The sequence below is a fragment of the Protopterus annectens genome, chromosome 9.part0 (genome assembly GCF_019279795.1).
Source record: "Protopterus annectens isolate FY-2018-M chromosome 9.part0, PAN1.0, whole genome shotgun sequence".
In the NCBI taxonomy this organism is placed as follows: Eukaryota; Metazoa; Chordata; order Ceratodontiformes; family Protopteridae; genus Protopterus; species Protopterus annectens.
The window spans coordinates 967,248,157-967,275,845 of record NC_056743.1 but is presented as its reverse complement, the minus strand read 5'-3'; the positions used below and the strand labels follow the sequence as shown (position 1 = coordinate 967,275,845).

Genomic DNA, 27,689 nt, shown 5'->3' with positions numbered 1-27,689 from the left:
CTGCAGCTACTGCTGAATTGAAATATTTGTCATGGAAGACTGCTTTTCTGTTGGCTATTACTTCTGCAAGAAGGGTGTCTGAGTTGCAGGCCCTTATGGCAGTAGAGCCTTTTGATTTTCCATAAGGACAGGGTATCATTACGTACTAATCCTTCCTTTATGCCTAAGGTGGTTTCTAGTGTGGCTTTAAACCAAACTATTCATTTGCCTACGTTTTGCAGATCCTCAAAATAAAGGGGAAAAGATTTTGCACACTTTAGATGTACACAGGCAATTAGTTATTTGAGCAGGACTAAGAATTTTAGGCAGTCTCAGCAGTTACTTGTTTCTTTTTGCTTTGAGTTCACAGGGCAAGCCTGTGTCAAAACAAACTATTTCTAGGTGGATTGGCTTTTGCATTGCATTTTGTTATTCCCATCATGGCAAGAGGTTCCAGCTGGGATTAGGCCTCATTCCACTAGGGCTACTGCCACTTCAACAGCATTTCTAAGGGGTGGCAACTAAGGATATTCTGGAAGCAGCTACTTGGAGTTCAGTGCATACTTTCTCTAGGCATTATCACCTGCCTATATACTCTAAGACTAGGGCTGGTTTTGCCACAGCTGTTTTACAAGGCATGTTGTCAGCTCCTGCTACTTTATAATTTGCCAGCCTCCTTACCTCTGCTTTGGGATTCTACCCAATAAGGACTGCAGCAAGGGAAGACGAAGAACATAGTACAGTTTTGTACCTACCATAAATGTAGATGTTCGAGGATTCCCTTCTGTGTTTTGGGGTGGTTGTGTAGGTGAGTTTACATGCTTATATTTTTGTATATATTGTTGTATATATTGTACATGTTTTTGGTGCAGGTTGTTTTGGGACTTGTCTTTTGGGTCTTCTGACATCTGGGGCAAGAAAAGACTGAGGGTCATGCGCATTAGTACCCTGGCGTACTGGCGTCAGTCTAAGGCCATGACCGACGCCAGCCTCTCTGGTATTCGGGCCGACTGGGACGCGGACTATACCCAATAGTCAGGACTGCAGCAAGGGAATCCTCGAACATCTACATTTATGGTAGGTACAAAACTGTACTTTGCCAGTTCCCTGAATGCAAAGTGCAGCAATTTTTTCACTCTGATCCCCGCACAGGGGGAGTCTCCCAGGGATGCTGTAGTCCACAATTGGCCCTCCGGTCTGCTCTATGCCTTCCTGCCAGTCCCTCTACTACCCTGAGTGATTCAGAAGGCCTCCTGCTTGGGAAGCAAAATTATTTTGATCGTACCACACCGGCCCCGTCAAGTTTGGTTCCCCTTCCTTCGGAAGTATGCGGTGGATGGCCCTTGGATTCTGAACCCAGCTCCAGATCTATTGACTCATCAGTCAAGACAGCGCCATCCATCCCTACGAACTCTCAAGCTCGCTGCTTGGCTCCTCTACTTCCAACCTTAGTCAGACAGCATATTTTTACCCCGGAAGTAGTTCATATTCTGTCCTCCTCCCACAAGTCTTCTACTAGGAAAATATACTCTAGTAAATGGAAGAGATTTGCAATTTGGCCTCAGCAACGTGATCTGGACCCTCTTAAAGCACCAGTGTCCACAGTGTTTGATTTCTTAGCTACACTCTTTAGACAAGGTTCGGCTGCTTCCACCATAAAGGTTCAGTTGGCAGCAGTCTCCAATTATCATGTTGCACATGAGCCTTCCCTTATGGGCCATAAGCTGTGTAAAGTTTTTCTGAAAGGAGCCTGACTGCTGCGCCCTCCAGTTTCGCAGCCCGTCTTGCCATGGGATTTAGATGTGGTGCTCAGAGCTTTGACGTCCTCTCCCTTTGAGCCTGCAGCCTCCTGCGAATTGAAATTTCTGTCACGGAAGACTGCCTTCTTGGTAGCCATAACTTCAGCCAGAAGAGTATCGGAGCTCCAAGCTCTTTCTGCTAAACCTCCTTATTTAATTTTTTCACAAGTACAGAGTATCGCTGTGACTTAATCCTTCCTTCCTAAGGTCTCTTCTGCCTTTTGTCTCCACCAGTCTATTGAGCTTCCGGTCTTTTTCCCAACGTTCTCCAACAAAGCGAAATACAAATTGCACCAGTTGGATGTGCATAGACAACTGAGGCTTTATTTAAATAGGACACAACAGGAGAGAATCAGATCAGTTTGTGTCTTTCAGGCAATAGAATGGGCAGATCTGTAGCTAAGGGCACTTAGCTAAGTGGATTAGAGACTGCATCTCATTTATTTATGCTTCAGCGGATAAGGATCTTCCTTTTTCAGTTAAGGCGCATTCTACCAGGGCTATGTCAACTTCAGTGGCTTTTCATGCTAGATTATCCATAGATGAGATATGGGCAGCAGCTACTTGGACTTCTCCACATACCTTTATTTCTCATTACAAACTGGACGTGGCCTCTAGAGGTCGGGCTTCCTTTGGTTCCACAGTGCTCATTTACATTTGGGTTATCCTGCCGTCAGGCGGTCCCGCAGTCGGCCAGAGTTCCAAAGTCTTGGTCTGGCGTCGGTTGCTGTCGCTTCTTCCCTGATGTCCGTGTGCCAGAGGTGTACAAGATGCAGCCGACGCCATTTTCTTCAGTCTTTCTTGCCGCGTGATGCCTGAAGCAAAAGCAATTTGCAAGTGCCGGTCGGCCGACTCCTGAGATTTTCGAAATAGGGTTTCAGAACCGAAGTCTTCAATAATGCTAAGCACCCCGTTGGGGAAGCTTTTTCTTGCTCCAGACCAATGTCAGTAAAAGTTAACAATTGTATTTCTTGTGAGAAGCAAATACCTCATAAGGACTTCCACTCTTACTGTATTCCTTGCCTAGGCCCTGATCACGATGTTACTAGTTGTCGGTTTTGTGCTAGATTCAACAAACGCATTATTAAGCATGGGTTTGATTTTGCATTGCATTACTTTGGCCGTAGGTTTATCTACATAATGCCGTCGGAACAGCCGACGACCACAGTTCTAAAAAAGCACAAAGACAAGGAAAAGGACAGGCATCAGAGGTCCAAAACCACCGACGAAGTCTCCTCTCGGCCAGTCGCCAGTTCTCAGTGAGGTGCTTTCGCAGCCCCTGACACCCGCTGCCTCAGGCCGCCTCTGCCTCCCACGTGGAGGCAACTAGGCCTCTGGAAAATCAAGGTATTGGGCCTATGGAAATTATTCCCTCAGATGGGTCCGGAGCCGTTGAGCAGGCATCTGCTTCTGAGGGTGTTTTCAGACCTTCACAGCTTACAATAGTGTCAACTACAGCAGCAAAGGCAAAGTCTAAAACTTCATTACAGTCAAAGAAACAAGTACAGCATTCTCCAGAACAATCATCCATGCCTAAGAAACAGATGCTCAAGATGGCTGAAGACCTAATTACTTTGATCAGGGGTTCCCATCCCCCTCCTGATAAAAGGCCTAGGCAGGATACAGACTATGAATCCTCTGACCAGGTTTCAATTTCCTCTGATTCCTCTTCAGACCAAGGATACTCTCTTCCTCCCTATGAGGATTCTGATGCTGAAGAGTCTATCCCTTCAGTCTCTCCCCCTGAGGATTATTCTTTTGGGGAAACTTTGCACACCTTGAGGGAGCGTTTCCATTGGGAAAGCCAGGATTATTCAGAATCAAAGAAAATGCTCAGAGATTTTCTTTTATTACCACAACACAGGCCCCTTGCTGTACCCCCTGTTGATATTGTTGATGTCTTTTCTGAATCCAGTTTGTCTCCTAATTCTTTACCCCCACCACCGGTCAAGCCAGATAGGTACTACAGGGTCCCAGACTCTCATGAGTTCCTTTACAAAAACCCTGCTGCTGAGCCAGAAACAATTTCTCAGGGTCCCAAAGGCTTCCACTGCAAAAAACCCAGTCTCCACTGACAGGGATTCCCGAGCCCTGGATAGATGGGGGAATAAAGTTTACACTTCTGCACCTTTAGCAGTAAGGGCTTTGAACTGCCAGTTTCACATGCTAAAATACCAGCAATATTTAATGTCTCTGTTAAAACAGAAAATGACTACAAGCTCAGCATGTCCTGACAATAAGGAAATGCAGGATTTATTGCATGCAGCTGAACAAGTGGGAAAACATACTCTGTAATGTGGTTTTGATTCATTAGAGGCTTCTTGTAGAGCCGCAGTTACAGGATCTGTCATTCGAAGGCATGCTTGGTTAAAAGAACAAAGTTTACCTGATCATGTTAAAGCCAAATTACTGGATGCTCCTTTACAGCATGATACCTTGTTTGGTGTTGAGGCAGAAGAGGTATTAAAGAAAATGGAGGATAAGGCAAAATCAATGCAGACAGTAAAGGATTTCTTACAGTTACAGCCACCTAGATTCAGCAGAAATTGGCCTTCTAAAAATTGGTCCTTTCCATTGTCAGTCAAGCCTCAGAGGCAGATACAGATACCCAAGAGGTAGACCTCAGCCACAAGGCTCCTACAGACCAAGGCAAATGGGGTGCTTCAACCCCCAAAGGAGGAGAAGACAAGTCACAACCTTACAAGAAACAATGACTTCCCTTTACAGGACCCAAGCACTTATCTTTTGGCAGCTCCTTTAGGAGGAAAGCTAGCACTTTTTTCACAAAACTGGCACACTATCACCCAGGACAAATGAGCACTAAATATTGTCTCACGGTTACAGGTTCCACTTTCACACCCTGCCAAGGTCAAAAGGAATGCTGGACCTGCCACAAAATCAATGGGCAGAGGCACAAAAGCAAATTACAGCTCTCATGGACATGAGAGCAATTCAAAAAGTACCTCAGCAAGAACAAGGACAAAGATTTTACTCGACTGTTCCTAGTTCCCAGAAAGGACGAAGCCTGGAGACCCATACTGGACCTTTCCATTCTAAATACTTACCTGGACGTGCCCAAATTCAAAATGTTGACACTGCAGCAACTTCTACCCATGCTGGCCAAGAAGGCTTGGCTAGTTACTTTGGACCTCAGAGGCATACCGGCATGTCCCTATCAGACAAAATTGCAGAAGATACCTCAGATTCATAGCTGGCACAATGCATTACCAATTCTCTGCACTGCCCTTTGGCTTATCTACTGCACCCATGGTCTTCACAAAATGCCTGGCATCAGTGATCGCATTTTGCAGACAAAAAGGAATTCAAATATATCCTTGTTTGGAAGACTGCCTTATTCAAGCAGAGAACAAGGACATTCTACTAAACCATCTGGCGTTTGTAAAAAGATTTACTATGCTTCATGGCATCCTGCAGTCTGCTAATTCCATATGCAAGACTGCATATGAGGAAGTTACAATGGTATCTAAAAAGTGTTTGGACTCAACATTGCTACAGCTTGGAAGCAATAATAACTCTTATTCCTTGTCTGCAGGAGGAGTTTCGATGGTGGGCACAGGCCTGTCACCACAACTTGGGGCAGCCTTTCACTTTTACCCACAGCCAGGCAGACACTGACAACAGATGCATATGATTATGCCTGGGGGGCACACATGGCAGGAAAATATATTCAGGGCGAGTGGTCCGCAGACCAACTGCATCTTCACATCAATCAAAAAGAGATGCTGGCTGTACAGAATGACCTGACAGCTTTCAGGAACCTACTGCATTCAGGACAGCTACTGCTAAAGATGGACAACACCACAGTTATGTGGTACATAAACAAGCAAGGGGGCACACATTCATACCCCCTTTGCAGGCAAGCTATGACTTTGTGGAACACAGCACTGACCTATCAAGTTCATCTGCAAGCACAGTTCCTGCCAGGAAAGATAAATACTGTGGCAGACGAACTAAGCAGAAACCTCATGGATCCCTCACGAGTGGAAGCTAGACCCACACGTTTTCATCATAACAAAGAAATGGGGATGCCCGGACATGGATCTTTTTGCCTCCCCTCTCAACTGTCAACTACAGAAATTCTGCACAAGGACTTACCACCCACAAGCATGGATAGTGGATGCTCTCTTTCAGCTGGAGAACACAAAGTTTTTGCCTTCCCCACCACTGCCTTTCCTTCCAAAGGTGCTCCTAAAAGTCAAAGAAAGGCCAAAAATTATCCTGATTGCCCCAGACTGGCCACGCCAGCACTGGTACCCAATTTTAAAGATTTTGGCACAAGGCCCAGCCTGGACTTTACCTCAAATTCCTCACCTTCAGACTCCACAAAACAATCAGATTCTGCACAGCCAACTCAAAACCTTAAATCTGGCTGCATGGCAGATAACATAGTCACTCAGACCTCATCTCTCTCTAAAGCTGTTATGGATGTCATTCTGGAGGCCCAGCACCAGGAAATCTTATGCAGACAAATGGAAGAGATTCTGCGCCTGGACCTAGGCACAAGGCTTTGACACAATTGTTCCAAATATTCCTCAGATTTTACAATACGTGACTGAGATGTTGAACAAAGGCCTATTCTTTTCATCAATTAAGATCCATGCTTCTGCCATTTCAGCTCATTATAACACGGAGCCTCGTATTTTCTCTCATCCATTACTAAGGCAGTACCTCAGAGGGGCTAAAAACATAAGACCCCCCCGGAGAGCACCAATACCTACTTGGGACCTCAACTTTGTCTTGGAAAAACTCACCTTACCTCCTTTAACCAGCTAAATACAGCGGATATACAATTTTTATCATGGAAGACTGCTCTGCTCCTAGCAATAACTTCAGCAAGAAGAGTCTCAGAGCTACAGGCTTTAATGGCAGTGGAGCCTTTCATCATTTTTCATCATGACAGGGTTTCTCTAAGGACAAACCCAACATTTATGCCAAAGGTAGTATCCAGTGTGGCTCTTAACCAAACCATTCATTTGCAAACTAGACTTCTGCATACTTTGGACATACACAGGCAGATGTTCATCGTGTTACCCTGCTGCAGTCATCACACTTGGGTTATCCTGTCGTCAGGCGGTCCCGCAGTTGGCCTGAATTCCAAAGTCTTGGTCCGGCATCGGTTGCTGTCTCCTTCCCTGACGTCAGTGCGCCAGGAGTATATGAGGCATCCAACTCCATTTTCTTCAGTCTTTCTTGCCACGCCATGCCCAAAGCAGAAACAGTTCGCAAGTGCCGGTCGGCCGACACCCGAGATTTTCGAATAGAGTTTCAGTCCAAAGTCTTCAAAGCTAAGTACCCTGTTGGGGAGCCTTTTCTTGCCTCAGTCCGATGTCGGAAAAAATTAACAATTGCATTTCTTGTGGGAAGCAAATACCTCATAAGGACTTTAATTCTTATTGTATACCTTGCCTAGGCCCAGACCACAACGTCACTGGTTGTCGGTTTTGTGCTAGGTTCAGTAAGCCAACTATAAAGCGACTCTGATTTCGCACAACACTACTTTGGTAGGAAATTTAATTACACTATGCCGTCTGAGCAACCGACTACCGGCGTGATTAAAAAATGCAAAGATAAAGACAGGCAGCCTAGATCCAAGCCAGTCTCCGAGGCCTCGGCTGGGCCGGTCTCTGGTTCTCCAGTTTTCAGTGAGGCGCCTACGCAGCCCCTGGCTACCGCAGAATTGGAACACCAGACCGCTTCGGATTCTCTAGCAGAGTGTTCTAGGCCGATGCAGCCATTTTCTTTAGGCCCTACCAACGACATTGCAGAAGGAGAAGCCGGTGCTGTAGAAACACCTTCGGTTTCAGGTGTCTTACCATAAAATCTTATGCTAAGCCACCATGGATTTTACCACAAATTACTCATCTGCTCACTCAGCAAGACGGTCTGATTCTATACAGCCAGCTCAAAACCTTAAATTTGGTTGCATAGCAAATCACCTAAGCAACCAGCCAGCTCCTCTTTCACAAGCTGTTATGGATGTTATTCTGGAAGCCAGGAGGCCCAGCACCAGGAAAGCCTACTCAGACAAATGGAAAAGGTTTTGTGCCTGGAACCAAGCTAAAGGCCAAAATACCCTTCAGCCGGACATACCTCAGATTCTACAATATTTAACTGAGATGTTATACAAAGGACTTGCTTTTTCATCTGTTAAAATCCACGCCTCAGCTATTTCAGCTCACTACAACACGGATCCTCCCTTATTTTCACATCCACTTCTAAGGCAGTTTCTCAGAGGGGCCAAAAATATTAGGCCTCCCAGGAGAGCATCAGCACCAACTTGGGACCTCAGTTTTGTTCTGGAAAAACTTACGTTACCTCCTTTTGAACCAGCTTTCTCAGCTGACTTAGTTTATATCATGGAAGACTGCCCTGCTGCTAGCAATTACTTCAGCCAGAAGAGTCTCAGAGCTTCAGGCACTAATGGCAGTAGAGCCTTTCCTCATTTTTCATCAAGACAGAGTTTCTCTACGAACTAACCCCTCCTTTATGCCTAAGGTGGTATCCAGTGTGGCTCTAAATCAAACCATCCATTTACCCACCTTCTTTCCAAATCCACAGAACAACTCCTGCACAAACTCCTGCATTCCTTGGGCATTCGCAGGCAGCTACGTTACTACTTGGATAAAACTAAGGTTTTCAGAAAATCTGACCAGCTTTTTGTATCCTATGCTACAGCATCACAAGGGAAGGCCATCTCAAAACAGACCATTTCCAAATGGATAGGACATTGCATACTTTTTTGCTACACCCACCATGGAAAACCAGTTCCTGCTAGCATAAGGCCCCACTCTACCAGGGCAGCAGCTACATCTACAGCCTTCCACGGGGGGGGGGGGGGTGCCAACCAAGGATATTCTGGAAGTTGCAACTTGGAGTTCAGTACACACCTTCACCAAACACTATTACTTATCTCTTTACTCTAAGACTAGAGCTGGCTTCGCCACTTCAGTTTTGCAGGGCTTTCTAGCCTCCTCTAACCCAGTTTGACTCCACCTCCCATCCTTAGCTTTGGGATTCTACCCAAGTGTGATGATGCAGTAGGGTAACACGATGAACATAGTACAGTTTTGTACCTACCATAAATGTAGATGTTGAGTGTATACCCTGCTGCAGTCCAGGTTACCCTCCCTCCATCCCCTCTGACCTAACTAAAACCTTTCAATACCTTAAAATCTGATACAACCTTTGTGGTGTATTTGCTTATAGCTGGAGAGATGTTTTGTTTGTGCTAAACTTTTATTATTGGTACTATCTACTGACCACCTTTTGGGGCGGCACCTGACATCTGGGGCAAGAAAAACTGAAGAAAATGGCGTTGGATGCCTCTTATAGACCCCTGGCTCACTGACATCAGGAAGAAGCGACAGCAACCGACGCCGGACCAAGACTTTGGAACTCAGGCCGACTCATGGACCGCCTGACGACAGGATAACCCAAGTGTGATGACTGCAGAAGGGTATACACTCGAACATCTACATTTATGGTAGGTACAAAACTGTACTTTACACTTCTACTTGGACAAAACAAAAGCTCTCAGAAAAACTGAGAAACTGTTTGCAGCATATGCTGCAGGATCGCAAGGAAAAGCTATCTCAAAGCAGACCATTTCAAAATGGATAGGGCACTGCATTTGTTTCTGCTACGCACAACATGGAAAGCCAGTGCCTAACAACATTAAGCCACATTCTACCAGGGCAGCAGCCACTTCAGCAGTCTACCTCATGGGAGTACCAACCAAGGACATTTTGGAGACTGCAACTTGGAGTTCAGTGCACACTTTTACCAAGCACTGCCACTTGCCTCTTTACTCCAAATCCAGCGCAGGCTTTGCCACTGCAGTTCTGCAGGGCCTCATAGCCTCCCCTAATCCTACTTGGATCCAGCCACCCAACCTCAGCTTTGGGATTCTACCCAAGTGTGATGATGCAGTAGGGTAACACGATGAACATAGTACAGTTTTGTACCTACCATAAATGTAGATGTTGAGTGTATACCCTGCTGCAGTCCAGGTTACCCTCCCTCCATCCCCTCTGACCTAACTAAAACCTTTCAATACCTTAAAATCTGATACAACCTTTGTGGTGTATTTGCTTATAGCTGGAGAGATGTTTTGTTTGTGCTAAACTTTTATTATTGGTACTATCTACTGACCACCTTTTGGGGCGGCACCTGACATCTGGGGCAAGAAAAACTGAAGAAAATGGCGTTGGATGCCTCTTATAGACCCCTGGCTCACTGACATCAGGGAAGAAGCGACAGCAACCGACGCCGGACCAAGACTTTGGAACTCAGGCCGACTGCGGGACCGCCTGACGACAGGATAACCCAAGTGTGATGACTGCAGAAGGGTATACACTCGAACATCTACATTTATGGTAGGTACAAAACTGTACTTTACACTTCTACTTGGACAAAACAAAAGCTCTCAGAAAAACTGAGAAACTGTTTGCAGCATATGCTGCAGGATCGCAAGGAAAAGCTATCTCAAAGCAGACCATTTCAAAATGGATAGGGCACTGCATTTGTTTCTGCTACGCACAACATGGAAAGCCAGTGCCTAACAACATTAAGCCACATTCTACCAGGGCAGCAGCCACTTCAGCAGTCTACCTCATGGGAGTACCAACCAAGGACATTTTGGAGACTGCAACTTGGAGTTCAGTGCACACTTTTACCAAGCACTGCCACTTGCCTCTTTACTCCAAATCCAGCGCAGGCTTTGCCACTGCAGTTCTGCAGGGCCTCATAGCCTCCCCTAATCCTACTTGGATCCAGCCACCCAACCTCAGCTTTGGGATTCTTCCCAAGTGTAATGACTGCAACAGTGAAACACGATGAACATAGTATAGTTGTGTACCTACCATAAATGTAGATGTTAGTGTATTCACTCTTGCAGTCCAGGTTACCCTCCATCCATCTCCTCTTTCTTGGCTGGAACCTATGTGGTGTATTTGCTTGTAGCTGAAGGTATTTTTATTTTTATGTATCTTTTTACTAACAATATGTATTGCCTACCTATTTGGGGGCACCTGACATCTGGGACAAGAAAAACTGAAGAAAATGGTGTCTGCTGCATCTTATATACCCCTGGCGCACTGACGTCAGGGAAGAAGCGACAGCAACCGACGCCGGACCAAGACTTTGGAACTCTGGCTGACTGCGGGGACCGCCTGACGGCAGGATAACCCAAGTGTAATGACTGCAACAGTGAATACCCTCTAACATCTACATTTATGGTAGGTACACAACTGTACTTTTTAGGGCAGGATCTATGCACTTTCAGTTATCTGCGCTTTCCTTTGGCTTGTCCACTGCTCCCAGAGTTTTCACTAAATCACTGGCTCCAGCCATTGATTTTTGCAGACAAAGAAATATTCAAATTTACCCCTACTTAGATGGTTGCCTGATTCAGGCAGACAGGAAAAGCTGTTACAGCACCTGACTTTTGTAAAGGTCCTACTGCCTTCCCTAGAGTATACGATCAACGAAAAGAAGTCAAAACTTGTCCCATCACAAAAAATTGTATTCCTTGGAGCAAGCCTGGACAGACCATCCCAGATGGCATTCCTTACTCCAGAAAAACAAGCCTACCTGACGGGCTATTTCTCTCAACTAGCCACCAGAATCCAGTTATCCACAAGAAATGTCCTGCAAGCTCTAGGGTTCACAGCCTCCTGCAATTCTACTCATTCCATATGCCAGAGTGCATATGAGGAAACTACAATGGTACCTAAAAAGCCTTTGGTGTCAACACACTCAAGACCTGGAAATTAACATACGTATGATACCCTGTCTAAGGAAAGATTTTCTTTGATGGGCAGCAGCATGCAACCACAACAAGGAACTTCCATTTTCACAACCCCACGCCAGCCAGACCCTCCCCACAGACACATCAGACTATGGGGTGCACAGCTGGATGGCAGGTGCATTCATGGCCATTGGAGCCCAAATCAAATGCATCTGCACATCAACCAAAAAGAGATGCTAGCTGTTCTTCATGCCCTGACAGCTTTCAGACCCCTACTCTTCCTCTGGGCTTCTAGTGATCAAAACAGACACCACAGTGATGTGGTATATTAACAAGCAGGGAGGGACTCGCTCATCCTCTCTGCAAGCTCACCATGACCCTTTGGCACATGGCCTCAGCCATGCAAATACACCTGCTAGCACAATTCCCACCAGGCTCCCTAAACTCTCTGGCAGACATCTTAAGCAGAAACCTGCTAGACCCACATGAATGACAGCTAGACCACAGAACCTTCAACCTTGTAACCCACAAATAGGGCACCCCGAAGGTGGACCTCTTTGCCTCCCACTCCAATCCATCAGCTCAGCAAATTCTGCACCAGGGAACCTTACAGCAAGGCCTGGAAAGTGGGTGCTCTATCCTTCCAGTTGGTAAACCTGTCGATCTATGCATTTCCCCCTCTACCACTCCTTTTGAAGGGTACTGATCAAAGTAAGGGAGGAAAAACCAAGGGCAATCTTGGTTGCCCCAGACTGGCTATGCCTGCACTGGTATCCACTGCTGCGCAGCTTGTCACTCCTGCCACCAAGGCACCTGCCTCAGATCCCAGCACTCTGACCCAAAAAAATGGAGAATTCATGCATCCACAATTGCAGACCCTGAACCTGGCAAGCCTGGCTTATTCCCTGACCTGTTCTCCAGCTGCCTTCCTAAGCAAACAAGTCCTGGATGTTATACATGAGGCCAGACGCCCCAGCACCAGAAAATCCTATGCTGACAAGTGGAAAAGGTTTTTCACCTGGATCCAGGCTAGGGGAACCAAAACAGCACAGCCCTCCCTACCTCTCATCCTGAATTACCTAGAAGACCTACTGCACAGGGTTCTGTCCTTCTCTATTAAAATTCATGCGTCTGCCATCTCTGCTCATTACAGCACACTCGCCTCTCTTCTCACACCCTTTCATCAGTTTCTAAGAGGGGCTAACAACTTAAGGCAACCCAGAAGAGCTCCTACCCCAGCTTGGGACTTTAACTTTGTGTTGGAAAAGCTCACCCTACCCCCCTTTGAGCCTGCAGCTCACCCTACCCCCCTTTGAGCTCACCCTACCCCCCTTTGAGCCTGCAGCTTCAGCAGAGTTATAATTCCTCTCTTGGAAAACAGCCTTGCTTCTGGTAATCACTTCAGCTAAGAGAGTTTCAGAGCTACAAGCACTCATGGCTGTAGAGCCCTTCATCATTTTCCATGCTGACAGGATCTTCCTCAGGACTAACCCATCTTTCATCCCTAAAGTGGTGTCCAGTATGGCTCTCAACCAATCCATTCATTTGCCCACCTTTTCCCTAACCCACAAACAAGGGGGAAAGGATTCTGCAGTCTCTAGATGTGCACAGACAACTCAGATTCTTTCTGGATAGGACTAAATCTTTTAGAAAAAAATAACTAATTGCTAGTCAACTTCGCAGCAGGAGCAGAGGGCAAGGCCGTATTCAAACAGTCTCCAAATGGATAGCACACTGCATCCATTTCTGCTACAAACCGCACTGGAAACTGCCCTCAAAAGGGGTCAGGACGCATTCAACCAGGGCAACCTCCACCTCTTCAACTTTTCTCAGAGGTTCCCCACCAGGGACATCCTGGAGGCTGCAACATGGACTTCTGTTCATACCTTCACCAAGCATTACCACCTGCATATCTTCTCCAAATCCAGGGCAGGCTTTGCCACCGCAGTCTTGCAGGGCATTGTAGCCAGCCCTGAGTCGTCTTGACTACCTCCACCCTTTTCTTCAGCTTTGGGAATCAACCCAAGTGCGATGACTGCAACAGTGAAACATGAAGAACATAGTACAGTTGTGTACACTTACCATAAATGTAGATGTTAGTGTATTCACTGTTGCAGTGCTGGTTTCCCACCCTCCATCCCCCTTGTCTCTCTCTTCCTGTTTCCTTACAGGGAATTTTTGGTATTCACTTTCTACTGGTGGTCTTCCACCATAACCTAGCTCCCTATTTTGGGGGCTCCTGACAGTTGGGATAAGAAAAACTGATGTAATGGCATTGGGTGCCTGATTTTATACCACTGACGAACTGACGTTCGTCGTGGATCGACATCGACCGACGCAGAAATAAGCCTTTGGTATTTGCGCCAACTGAGGGCTACACCCAGCAAGATAACCCAAGTGTGATGACTGCAACAGTGAATACACTCTAACATCTACATTTATGGTAAGCGTATACAACTGTACTTTTCTACTGTTTCTAAATATCCCCACCATGAGTGGCAGAATTTTACCCAAGGGTTATTTAATGCACTGATGGCCTTGAAGCCTCCCCAAGGATTGTCTTAGGCCCAGAGAGCAGGACTCCTCTGAAGAGGAAGCAGATTCTGGGAAAGGTGCTTTGGCATATTCCTCAGATCCCTTCTCCCCTGGAATTATGGCTCTGAGGAGGAAGACTGTATTAGGCCAAAGTCTAACTTTGAAGACCGCTCCCTTGGGTATACTGTTTCTCGTATAATGGATTTTTTTAAACAAAACTCTTCTCAGGTTTCTGACATTCAAAAGAGGTATGAGGACCTCCAGATGGAGTCCTCTAAACCCTCTGTTATCCCTCCAGTCTTGGCTGTCCTTTTAGATACCTTTTCAGCAACTTCTGTGGCTCCAGAGTCAACCTCCAGCCCCTAAAAATCTGAACTATTTTAGAAGGTGCCTAGTGAGTGTAAGTTTCTCTACAAATGTCCTTCTGCTGACTCTTCTGTAGTGTCTGTCTTGAGCTTTCATACTGTCCCTTTAGTAAAGACTACTGCAACAGTGATATGACAGACATAATACAGTTGTGCAAAATCTTACCATAACAGATGTCCTTCTGTTCACTGCTGCAGTATTCACTTCCTCTGCTCTCTATTCTGCTCTACTCTTTTCCCCTTTTTCTCCATGGATGTACATGTTCCTTCCAATTCCTAGGAATGTTGTTCCTCCTGTGGCTATTCAGTTCTGATGTATGTAGATCTGTATATCGCCTTTATGCTGATTCCCTATTACGAGATCGCAGACGTAGTTTGTCAAATGCATCTTGATTGAACTGAAAAGAGTGCAAAGGCAAAATAGAGAAGTGACTTTTCGGCAAATTCTTTCCCTCTGAAAGAATTCGCTTGGCCACTTTCAGCACTGTAGTGCGATCTCAGAGTTGGTATATTTAAGTAGGGAGGGTGTGGGGGGGCACAGCCCCCCACATTATGTAATGTTTTAAAGTTTTTTTTTTTTTAATTTTGGAGTGGCGATTTTTTTTTCCTGTTCTGAGGTTTCGACGAGACAAGCTTTCGCTTACATGGGGTCTATTAATTATAGTTCGCTTTTGTAAGTGTGCGATAATATAATATTGACCCTTTATGCCCTATACAATGAACGGGGAGCATACGCATGATGTAGAACATCTTTAAAATCATAAGGCATTGGCTTACTGGCTTGACGTTGGGCTACCCTTGGCAGGGAATCCCTTTAGTAAAGAATACTGCATCACCGAGATAGAACAACATCAGCTGCTACAGGGTGCATATAATACATACTTAAAAATGCAAAGATGTCTCAGTTCAACAACCTTGTGTTCAATATCTGTGTTTTCTTAGTAAGTGAAGGGCAACTACAGTTATGGTAAGATTTTACATAATTTTATTTGAGTAAGGAGTACAGAGTTAACAATGTGCAGTTTGGTGCTGTTACTACTTCTACATTGTAAATTTGAATGCACATCTGCATTATCGCAAGAACTGCTGACACACCCACCACAATCCATACATGTGCACCCCTTCATATCTAGAACAGTAGCTAGTCTCACTGGCTTGGGCAGTCACAGTACATGCCTCCTTCCTAAACCAACCCCTGCTTTTAGTATTTGAGAGACCCCCTGTGTCTCAACTTCAGAGTGACAAGCAAAGCTGGCTGGGAACTACCTCCTCACATCCCCAGGATAGGCACCTCCCAGCCTGTCTGCCGGCTCTGTCAAGTCACCTGAATCACATTTCAAACTGTGGTCACCTGGGCAGCTGCCAGTACTTTATTGTTGCTGGTTGTTACAAGTATCAACTCTCAAAGTTCATGTAATGCTATCACAGTATAAAAGAGCTTGCAGTAATTCACTCTCAAAATCCCACCACTGCTCAACATTCAAAGAACTAAACTGGCTCGAACCACCGCACTTACTATCTTACTCCCAACTTGCGACTACTGATCACCTTCTCTTTAAATCTACAAACTGTCCTGTGTTAATGCTAATCCAGCCATACAAACCAAGTGGACCCCTTCACTCAACCCAAATGCTGCTTCTCATCACTAAATTCAGCAGTACAGCTGGTGACCGTCTGTTCTCAAACTGTCACCAAAGCACAGACATCATCCCTCCCTCTCTAAAAATAGAACATTATCAAACATTTTAAACAGAAGCTAAAATCATACCTGTAGAATCTCTGGCTCTGCCCCTATACTAACCCTGGGAGACAAGTACCACTGGACTAAACCATAATCCCATATTACTTCCTACCCTTCAGCTACTGCCCTCTCACCTCTTTCTCACAACCCTTCTCTATAATGTCACCTACTCACCATAACTGAATACTAGCCCCCTAAATTTCCCCACGTGCTTTATACTCCTTACATTCACCTTAGTCATCTTTTCCCCTTCATCTCCTCTCCTTCACAATTTCAATCACTTGTAGTACCTCAGTTATTTTCTCTACTGCAAAAGCTGCTGCCTAGCATTAAAAAAAAAAAAAACAACTAAAGCAAAAATTGATGCCTTTCTGCAACTGTCTGTTTTATGTCTTTATTATGAAACTGCACCAAGAAATTGAGCACAGCGGGGGCAAACGGAGAAGATGAGGCTCTTAATCCAAAATATGATGATTATTAACTGCTCCCCAGCACGTAAAATGTAGCATGCACCACAAAAGGCAAAATGCATTAACTTAACCACCGCATTTTTCTCCCCTAGGATACTGGGACTTCATCAGATCACACTTCAAACAAAGTTGCTGTGTTTAAGTACTCTAAATGGAATTCATTAAACAATTAGTTCATGCTTCTACAAGAAGTATATCTAATTCTAATGGCATACACTAACAAACAAACTAAAAATGTCATAAATATAAAATCATATCATATGGAAACAGTTCACGTTAAATATAAAAAAAAAAAAGTATCAAGCATATAATTCGTAGAGGATCTGCACTAAATTTTCCCTATAAATGGATATAATTAGTTATAGAGTGTAGATAAAATGTTATACCTCACATCAAATAGTCACACAGTTTAAAACCTCAAAAAAAGTTACAGGTAAGAATGAAATTAAATTACAAAAATGTATTAGTGTTTCATGGTGTACTATATGCAAACTGATAATGCTTTGTAAGGAAATATCTCAAGGTGATATAATTGAATTCAGGAAAATTTTTGTTATTAATGTTTGAAACCCTTAAAGTTTTGCTGGTCTTAACTTAAGCACAGGTACCAGTGATATGTTGTTCATTCCTGGGGTTTCATTTGCTTGTAGTGCTATCTGCCAATATATTTCTGTGTTCTGTGGTCTCCTCCCAAGGGGCCTCTCCTTGTATTCATAGTTATAGCCTCCAGAACACAAAAATGTGAGTCTAGCTTGCTTACAAATTTATAGTATGTTTGAATTCAGCATTGTTCTGTTTTTTGTTATGCTATACTGATGTTCATATATGCATTTCTTTAAGGCTCTTTCAGTCTTTCCCACATAGAATCCTTGGCAGGGTCCACACATAGTTAAATAAATTAAACCCACGTTTTCACAGTTGTGAAATTGTTTTACTTTTATTAACACATATCTGCTAGGGATATAAATGCTATCAGTATTACTTACAAATATTCATTGTGGGCATCTTCCACATCTATAAGTGCCCATTTTCCTTATCCCTTTTCTTGCACTTTTATCATTTCTCTTTTTTAATTCATACATTTCTTTCACGTTCATACCCTTTTTGTATATAAATTTTATAGGTTGTGCAAAAATCTTAGATTCCTCTGAAAAATTCCTAAATAGCTCCCAATATTTCTCTATTTCCTTTACTTTAGCAGCATTTTTACTGTTAGTTAGCTCCCAGTAGGCCTATCTTCCTTTTTCTCCTGCAGGGTTTAGATTTAAGTTCACCGAGGATATCGCTTTACTACCCAATATAGGAGAATATTTATCTTTTCTACCCTCTAATACCTCTCTAAGGACCTCTTCAGCCATCCTTCCAGGATTCTTTTCTTCAGAAATATCTTTTTGATAAAATCGTGTTCTATCAAAAGTCCTCATACCATTCTAGAGGCTTTTATTAATTGACCTTTTATGATATTACGTTTCTGTTTATAAGGATGGGCGCTGGTAAAATATTAGTATGTCACAAAAGGTCTCTCTTCTGTATAGTGTAGAATTACATTTTCTTTTGTCCAACAACTCATGTATAGTTGCATCTAAATAGTCTACTTTCACAGTGCTTGTTTTATAAGTAAATTTTAGAAAATTAGTACAGACTGCTGCAGAAAGTTTATTGTGAAACTGCTTAGTGATGTGCACAATGCCTACTAGTCCACTGAAATGTATGTCTGTATAGATTTACAGTGCTACTGGTCTACTGAATTTCTTTATATTGAATTATGCTCAACATTTTCCTTTGCTCAAAACAATAATCTATATCTGTCTTATTGTACTACCTGCAATGACTGCATTACCATATGGACTTTTCAGAATATTATTCATTAACTTTTCTGTACCATGTCTGAACTTTTACAAACTATCTTATTCAATAGACCATGTTTACTCTTGCAAAATGCTGTATATTTTCTATATTGTGTACAAATCTTTATGTAATATGTACCTTTTAGAGGTTTTCTCCCCAGACCTCCACTGAAAAAAAAGTATTTCTGTGCCCAGTTGGACTTTCCTTTTCAACAAATGCAATAAATAAAATAAAGTATTGATTTACTCTGAAGGGACATGCTTTGTGGCAACATTTGTTATCAGCCAGTCTCTTTCTATCTTATCTTGCCTTTGGTACCGTTCTGACTCCTTTTCTGAGTAGGGTAACTATTTCAACATCCTTTCACTTAGACATTTTATGGAATGCCCTTAGTTGGTTCTTGAAGAACCACAGCAGTCAAGACTAGGAGGTGGTGTCAGCTTTTCATCCTTTGTTACAGTTTGTTTCATACTTAGCTGGCTGTGGAAAGGTCATGTGATGCCGAAGACATAGACATAAGCATCAGTCTGTCTGCTCATGCCTCATGAATGCTGGAGTGTGTGGCACAGCTGCATTTCCACTCTCTACTGGTTATCAGCTTAGTATTGATAATTGTATCTGATGGCAACATACCTACTTGCCTGCCCCCGACATGTGCAGGAGAGCAGTCAGATGAGTGCTCAGTCTGTGCCTCCTCTTCCAGCCGTATCTCAAATCTGGGTTTACTTTGAAGCAGAGTAACTAGTCATTGTAAGTTACCCCTATTTTTATGTAGTCTGTAATAGTTATTGTGTGTTTTAAGACATTGTGTGTTATTGATAATATATACTGTTATATGTTAGCTTTCTTCTTTTTCCAGACCAGTCAGCCTAATTTGGAGACATTCCAGGAGTTGCTGCATAAACATCCAGATGTTTTTTATCCATCAAGAACGGCTAAATCACTGCAGGTTCACTGGCAACTTATGAAGCAGTACTATCTTTTAGAGGACCAGACTGGTAAGTTGTTTTCAACAGTTTGCTGTGGTATGGAGATGTGTATGGAGCTTCTGTAGTTGTGAAACTTTAGAAGTAAAATAGAGTGGTGCCTAAAACACTAAAGTAGTGTCTTGATAAATCTTTGTCCTACAAATAAAGGGGCATATGAGCTATTATCCCTCTTGTGCAAACGAGAGTGCGTGTCTTAACAATTCATTGAACGTGTGAGTGGATAAAGTATAAAGTTCATAGGTAGGTACTATGCTATCGGCCTAAGGGCCTACATAAGCCTAGCCAACAAGGTTCCCTGGCTTACACCACCCAAGAAAGTTATTTTCCTGTGCCACTGTCGAGCAGAGACAAAGAAGTGATCCCCAGGGTGTATTTCCTATTTCCCATTCACTCATCAAGATTTTTCTTGGAGTGCTAATGAAGAACTTTGCTTGACATAGATGAGTAGCCTGTTCCAGAGTATGGGAAGTCTCTCTCTGGGACAGGAAGCTATCCCTCCAGCATGACCTGTTTTATTGTGGTGACAAGGTTTAGGTCCCTAGAACGTGTAGCTCGGAGGGATTGGGATTTCTTTAGGTGTAACATGTCCAACAGCTCTGGGTTTGACATAGCTTTATATGTTAGGCAGAGATTACCTCTGAGTAGGCGATATGCTATTGAGTAAAGCTGTAATTTTTTGAGGCAGTCAGTGTAGGGCATTTGTTTGAGGCCAGTAATCCTCTTTATGAGGTACTTCTGTGGCCTTTCCAGCTGCTGCAGATGTCTTTGAGAGACACATTCCAAAAGGGGTGTTGTACTCTATAATGGGTCTAATGAGTGTCGAGTAGAGGGGAACAATGACCTCTTTTTTTCCCTGGATGAGAACCCTTTTATGAGGTGTGCCACATAGGGCTTCATGACTACTGTGGCGGTGACTATCAAAGGAGAGACTACTGTCCACCTAGGTTCCAAGGTCTCTTATCCCACATTCAGTGTTAAATAGATTGCTGCCTATGTGGTAGTTCATGGGTATAGAGTTTTTACCAAAGGGGATGACACTGCACTTTTTGGCATTGAGCGCGAGGCCGTTCTGTAGGATGTCCACATCATTTGGGGACTTGACTATAGCTCCTAGTTTGCAGTCATCTGCGAACTTCGTTAGCCAGAGGCCTTCTGTGTTGGTCTGTACTTCAGAGAAGTAGATACCAAACAGGAGAGGTCCCAGGACAGAACCCTGTGGTACTCTACTTGTCACTGCTTTGAGATCAGATTTGGAGTCTGCAACTTTTACAGTGTGGGTTCTGTCAGTGAGTCAGTTGTCAACCCATCTTATTATATTCAGGAATATGCTATTTCTGTGATTTTTTTTCATACTTTTGTATTTGTTTCAGGAAAATGGTTTATTGAGAGATGACTCAAACTGATGCGTCAAGAGTCTGTTACTAAAAAAAGTTAACTTCATTGATGGCAAATGCATTTTCAGACCAGCAGGTTCCACTCAGTACACTGCTCTGCTTTTGGAGTTCTACGGTGCTGACAAACATTTCATATTTTTTCTGTCTAAGTTTCAGGAATATGCTATTTCTGTGATTTTTTTTTTCATACTTTGTATATTGATTCTTGCCTCCATGTAGCCTGCAAATTTGATTAAATGCTATAGGTTTCTCATTTTGATCTTGTACAGTGCACAAGGCTTTAATTTGAGCTGCTTGGCTCCTCCTAGGTGCTATATGGATGCCTCTTCAATTTCTTTGTTGTTTCTGTTATACATGTTCACTTTCCCCTTCATTTTCACATTATTTTCAACCGTAGTTTTAGTCTTGCACATTTATTTTCTTTACTAAGTTATTTTAACTGTGTAATAGTAATTCCACTCCTAATCAACTGAAGTGTTTTATTTAAAGTCTGTTAGGATTCTTTTAGCAGTTTGCCTGTTTTGTAATTTGGGTTGATAGTTCACTGTGAAGTTCAGGGCGGCTGCGGTGGTGCAGCGGTTAGCGTTGTCACCTCACAGCAAGAGGTTCTCCGGTTCGATCCTCGGCTGGGGTGCCTTCTGTGTGGAGTCTGCATGTCCTCCCTGTGGTCGCGTTGGTTTTCTCCGGGTGCTTCGGTTTCCTCCCACATCCCAAAGACATGCTGTAGGTGGATTGGACACTCTAAATTGGCCCTAGGTGTAAGTGCGTGCATGTGTGCCCCTTCTGTGGAAGGTTGGGTGCCAGGCTGGCAACTCGACACTAAAACTCCACTGCCAATCATGAGCGGACGGGTGATCTGCTGTGGCGACCCCTAAACGGGAAAAAGCCGAAATAAGTTGTTCACTGTGAAGTTCAGTGTTCCCTCATGAGCTTTTTACCCTCCTTACTTATGTAGCTATAGCCAGAAACGTACATGTTGAGGTCACTAGTTTTGCAGATATTGGTGAACTGAAGTCAGTGGGGGAATACTGATCAGATAGCTTCTATAGCTGCTAGTGGAAGTAGGGTTGTGTTATGGTCCTACCTACCCCTTTCATATCACACAGTTGATATAAGTTGTACTTTGCTATGAGCCATAGCCTGAAGAGTACTTCAACTCTGGGCCAGGGATGGAACTGTCCCTTATACTTGCTGCATACACACCATAGCTGCCTCTTAAGCCCCTGTCTGCACTAGGGTTAATAGTAGTAGCCTGTATTTAGCTGAGATGTCATTCTCCACCTCCCCAAGAAGAGGTGAGCAGGTGTAGTTTCTTTACTCCTCCCCTCTTTTCTAGCCTTCTACAAGTGTTGGAGCCACTACTTGAACTTGGGGCATGTGCAGTAGTCTGGACTTTTTATCCCTGTGCATCACTGAGCTTCCATCATTCTTGACTGTTTTTACTGCTACAGGCAGATGTTTGTCATATTGATCACTGCTGCAGTAGCCTTAGCTATATGGGTTATATCGTGCCAAGGATATAACAGCCGGCCCCTTCCAAAGCTTTAGGGCACGTTTCACTCACCCTTACTTTCAGGCAGCTTGAGCTAAACTGACTAGAAGACAAGTCTGAATGCCAAGCCCTTCAGAGCTTTCCTGACGAGGGAGGAGGCGGCTGATCCCTAAAAGGACAATGCTAGGAATAACAAAACATGTCTACACCCTGGCATAAAGAAGGGGGGTGGAGGGAGGAAGCAGCTACTGCAGCAGTGATCATCTGAAAATCTAATCTTATGGTAAATTTACTTACAAAGCTGTACCATGGTCATCATATTGATCAATACTGCAGTAGCCTTGGCTATATAGGTAGAGTACCCTAGCTTACAACATATGGAAGGTGAAAAGGAAAAGATACCAAGAACCACTGTAGAATGGTCTTGGCAAATCCTAACTTGCATCTTGGAGAAGGAAGCAGATAAGCCAAAGGGCCTAGCAGAAGACTTAGTATTTCCCAACAAATTAACCACTTGCTTTTTCCAATTCTTGGGATGGCCAGGAACATGAAATTGACAGAAAATGTTTATATTCTTTTTGCTTCACAAAAATAAGCACTAGAAAAGTATTTCAGAGCAGTTAGAAAAAAAAATTCTTTGTGAGATTTGGGGGAAGGTCTTTTCAGCTCCCTTTTCCAGTGTTCTAGAGTTTCTGTTTGAACTTTTTCAGAAATATTCAAGTCGTTCAACTGGCAGCCATCTCAAATTTTCACATAAGTCATAATGAGACTGCTATAAGTTGCTTTAAAGGTGTCTAAAGCCTTTCTTAAAGGAGCTTTTCTTCAACCACTTATTGGAGATATGTCCCTCTTTGGAACATCATGGTTATACTTCAGTGTTTCACACAGTCCCCCCTTTGAACAAGCAGACTCAGTGAACATTATAGTGTTTGACATAGAAAACTATTTTTAGTGGCAGTCACTTCTGCTAAGAGGATTTTAGTACTTCAAGCCCTTTCATGCAAACCACCAGAGTTTTTTTTTTAAACAAATCCCTCTTTCATTCCTAAGGTGGCTTCCGACTCATCATAAATCAAACCATCAATTTACCTGTCTTCTTTCCAAATTGCTCTAACAAAGGAGAGTACACACTTCATCTGCTTGATGTTTATAGGCAACTCAAATTTTATTTACAGAGAATAAAGATCTTTAGGAAGGAGAGTATTTATTGCATTCTCTAAATCTAAGCTGGGATAAGGAGCTTCCAAGATCACTCTTTCAAGACGATTATCAAGCTGTATATTTATGAAAAATTGGGTCTAAAACTTTCCAAAAAAGTTAAAGCTCATTCCATGAGAGCTGTGCCAACTTCAGCAGTTTTTCAACACCTTTTTTTAATTGATGAGATTTTGTGCAGCTGCTACATGGGATGACCAGGCACACCTTTGTTTCTCACTCTAAACTGGGTATACAATCCAGAGAGCTCATTCCTCCTCCAGCTTTGTTGTGCTCAGAAATATCTTTCAGTAAGTCCACCCAGGAAATCATGTAGCTAGGGATTCTGTCCCAGATGTTGAATCAGACGAAAATGGTAACATCTGATATAAACGTTATGTACTTACATAACAATGGATCCATGTTGTCCTGTTTTCATCCGTCTCTACCGTCAACAGGTTAGTACAGAAATTTTCCAACTGACATTATCTTTCCTTTCCCACTGATACATACCTGTATCTATCTGTATGTATGTATCTTATTACTAAAGTATATTCTTAAATGGGACAAACTTGATCTGAGGTTATTAGAATGTGGAGGCAGAATTGCTGGTAGGGGAGGAGCCAGACCTCTGGATCTAAAGGTTTGAAGTTGCCAAGGCCAGATCCAAATCTGCTCAGAGTCCCTAAGTTTGAACCAGATGAAAATAGGACAACAAGGATCTATTATAATGATAGGTACATAACTTTCATTTAACAAACAAGTAGAACATTAATTGAGTCTTTGTCATGGTGAAAAGATCATATTGACTTGGAGAGCAGCATCCTTTTCCATATCTGTATCAGTGAGCATCATACCGTTCCACCTGTTGGTACAAGAGTCAGGGTCAAAGTAAAAAAATAATGGAGGAACAAAGGCCCAAAATTGGGACAGATTCAAAAAAAGCGTGGTATTAATAAATTTAGTTAGAGTAGCAGATTTTGCAGTAGCATGCATTGTCTGTAACTTAGTCTGTTATTGTTTAATGTCTGCAATTCTCAGTGATTTGCCAGAAGACCACAAATTTTGAGGGACAGACCAAAAGCATGAGAGACAAATCTGGGCATTCCTCCGAAATTCTGAACAGTTGAAGTTATGTAGTCATGTTTATCTCTGGACCAACAACAATCAGATCCCTTTACTGTGCCATTACAATCTGTCTTAGAGTTCTTGGCAGAACTTTTCAGTGAAGGAGCTGCTGCAGCTACTGGTAGTCCAGTTGGCAGCAATTTCCAAATCTCATATCAGGGGAAAATGGTTGTGGAATCATGTCACACAGACTTTGTAAAGCCTTTTTGAAAGGAACTGCTATGATAAGACCACAATACAAAAATCCAGCATCTCCCTGAGATCTTAATTTCATTTTGTCTAACATAATCTGTCCCCTCTTTAAACCATCAGCAACATGCGAGTTGAAAAATCTCTCCTGGAAAATGCTCTTTTTAGTGGCTATTCAGACAGAAGAGTTTCCGAATTGCAAGCCTTCTCTATCAATCCCCCAAACCTAATTTTTCATAAGGACAAAGTTTTTTTATGCACAAACCCCTCTTCTACCAAAGGTTGTCAGAAAGTAACCTCAGCCAAACTACAGAGTTGCCAGTTTTCTTCCCTCACTTCCAAAATAAAGGAGAATATTTTCTGCATCTCCTAGATGTTAATAGACAGTTACATTTCTACTTGCATAGGACCCCTGAGTTTAGAAAATCAGATCCGCTCATCTGATATTAAAAAAAGGTCAGCCAGTCAGAAAGGTTACTTTATCTAAGTGGCTTACACTATGTATATCTTACATTTATAATTCAAATAAGACCCCTTCCAAATACTATTAAAGCTCATTCTACAAGGTCTGTAGCCATTTCTGCAGCTTTTCTGGCTAACATTTGTACTGCAGCAACTTGGGCAAAATCTCATAATCTGAAGTAGTTAACTTAATTTTATCTGCAGCCTGTGGGTATTCAGAGCCATATCGGATCCGAGCTGGCAACTTTACAAGCATCTGCTCAGAGCTCCAAGCTCTTCCCCCTTACCCATAACCCACCACCTTCTCCTGCCTTCTCCCAGATCTTGTTTGCCACTTCGTGCATCAGCATCGTGGTCTCCGTAGCTCTGAGCCTTAGGGTTATTGTAAGTGCTTTTTGGTATATTTTTGTGTGTAGAGAGTTTTCTCAGTTAGTTCCCCTTCCTCTCACTAAACGCTTGTTCGTCGGTTACAAAAAAAAAGTTTTTAGTTGAGGTAGTTATTGTGTAGGCCCTTCCCTATAGTGTGTTGGCATTTAGGTGTGGCTGCTTTTTGGAATGTCTGAACAGGCGAAACCTCCTTAAAAAAATGCACAGTGTGTGGCCATAAGCTTTCACCGGCGGATGGTCACACTGTGCGTTTGCCTGGGCATAGCCCATTTTATCCGCACAGTGCAGTGTGTGCTGGTTTTTACTTGAGGGCCCTGAAAGATAGGAAGGGCAAACTGGTGGCAAAGGGTCTACTCCCAGCTTCCACTTTGGACACTTCAGCCTTGGCTTCTGCAACTCCCGCCCAACCCCCCCCCTCAGGCTGAGACTCATCCTCCCGCTAGCCCTGCTGAGGGGGATGCGAAAGGGAGAGACAAAAGATATGATACAGAGAGGGAGAGACAGATTGAAGAAAGGGGATAGGCCCCGTAAACGGTCACCAGATCAGGAGTCCTTCCCTAGCCACCTTCCCAGGTATCAAGACGGTCTCCTTGACTCCGCTCCCCCAGATTCTCCCCGGAGCCGACTGAGCCTTTGGAGCAGAGGCCTTCCTCCAGATCCTCCCAATGACCAGCCAGATCCAAGTCTGTCACTTCCTCGCACTCTACTTTGAGTCTCTCTGAAATGGATATGGACAGGATGATGAGATTTATTCGGATCAAAATCCAGATGGGAGTCTTGCCAGGCCCCCTCTCCCTCTGGAGGGGATACCTCAATGCCGATCAGTCCGGGTCAGGCATTTACTCCAGGTTTTTTTTAATACTAAAAAAGACGGGGGACCTCAGACCCATTTTGGACCTGTCAACCTTAAACCTGGCTGTTGCCAAACAAATTCCAGATGTTTGCCTTGCAGTCCATTCTACCTTATCTTCAAGAATGCGACTGGATGTGCTCGATAGACCTCCAGGACGCTTGCTACCACATCAAGATTTACAGAAGCTCTAGGAGATTCCTTCGCTTCCGGCTGGGAGCTAGTCATTTCCAGTTCAGAGCCCTACCCTTTGGTCTCACCACAGCCCTCAGGGTGTTTTACCAAGGTAATGGCAGTTGTAGTGGCTCACCTGAGGCTTTAGGGGATTCAGGTATTCCCTTACCTAGATGATTGGCTCCTCGCTGCTTCCACCAGTCGTCATCTTTGCCAAGCCAGAGACTCCTTCCTTCATCTTGCGGACCAGCTAAGTATTACAATCAATGTTCCCAAGTCCCTCTTGGCCCCAGTACAGATATTGCACTTTATCGGGGCTTGGCTGGACACCCTTCAACTGAAAGTCTTTCTAACTCCAGACAGGGTCCAAAGTCTAAGGGCTTCTTAGGCCCCAGGTTATCGAAGGCGGCCGACGTTCTCAGAGCCTTGGGCTCTATGGCTGCAGCAATTTCTATCCTCAACTATGCGCGTCTTCACATGCGTGTTCTACAGTGGAATCTAGCCGTACAGTGGTCTTGGCTAGATCTTCCCATGGAATACCCAGTTCAAATCAGCAGAGCGTCACTCGGCGGGACGCCCATTTATTCCAGCCACAGTGGCCATGGATGCCTCCCAGCTCTGGTGGGGGGGGGGCATTATCTGGGGAGGACGGTCCAAGGCACGTGGTCCCAGATCGAGACCAGATTGGAGATGAGAGCATTGCTTTTAGCATTGCAAGCCTTCCACACTGTTCTTCCTCCCGGTATGATTGCAATTCAGTCAGATAACATGTCTGTTGTCTGGTACATCAACAAACAGGGAGGAACCAGATCTTACCCTCTGTGTCGCGAGGCCATGAGAGTATGGGAGTGGGCGATCTCCACCAATTGGTTTCTGATTGCAATGCACATCCCAGGACGCTCCCAACATTTAAGCGGACAGATT

The 27,689-nt window shown here is 43.8% G+C and overlaps 1 protein-coding gene across 1 annotated transcript in view; it reads left to right on the top strand.

Moving 5' to 3' along the window:
* MCRS1 (microspherule protein 1) overlaps positions 1–27,689 on the top strand; it is a 1,081,536-nt gene that overhangs the window by 218,100 nt on the left and 835,747 nt on the right. The window contains exon 11 of the mRNA XM_044083711.1: positions 19,366–19,504. Coding sequence (XP_043939646.1) covers positions 19,366–19,504 — 139 coding nt within the window. The remainder of the gene's footprint in view (positions 1–19,365; positions 19,505–27,689) is intronic.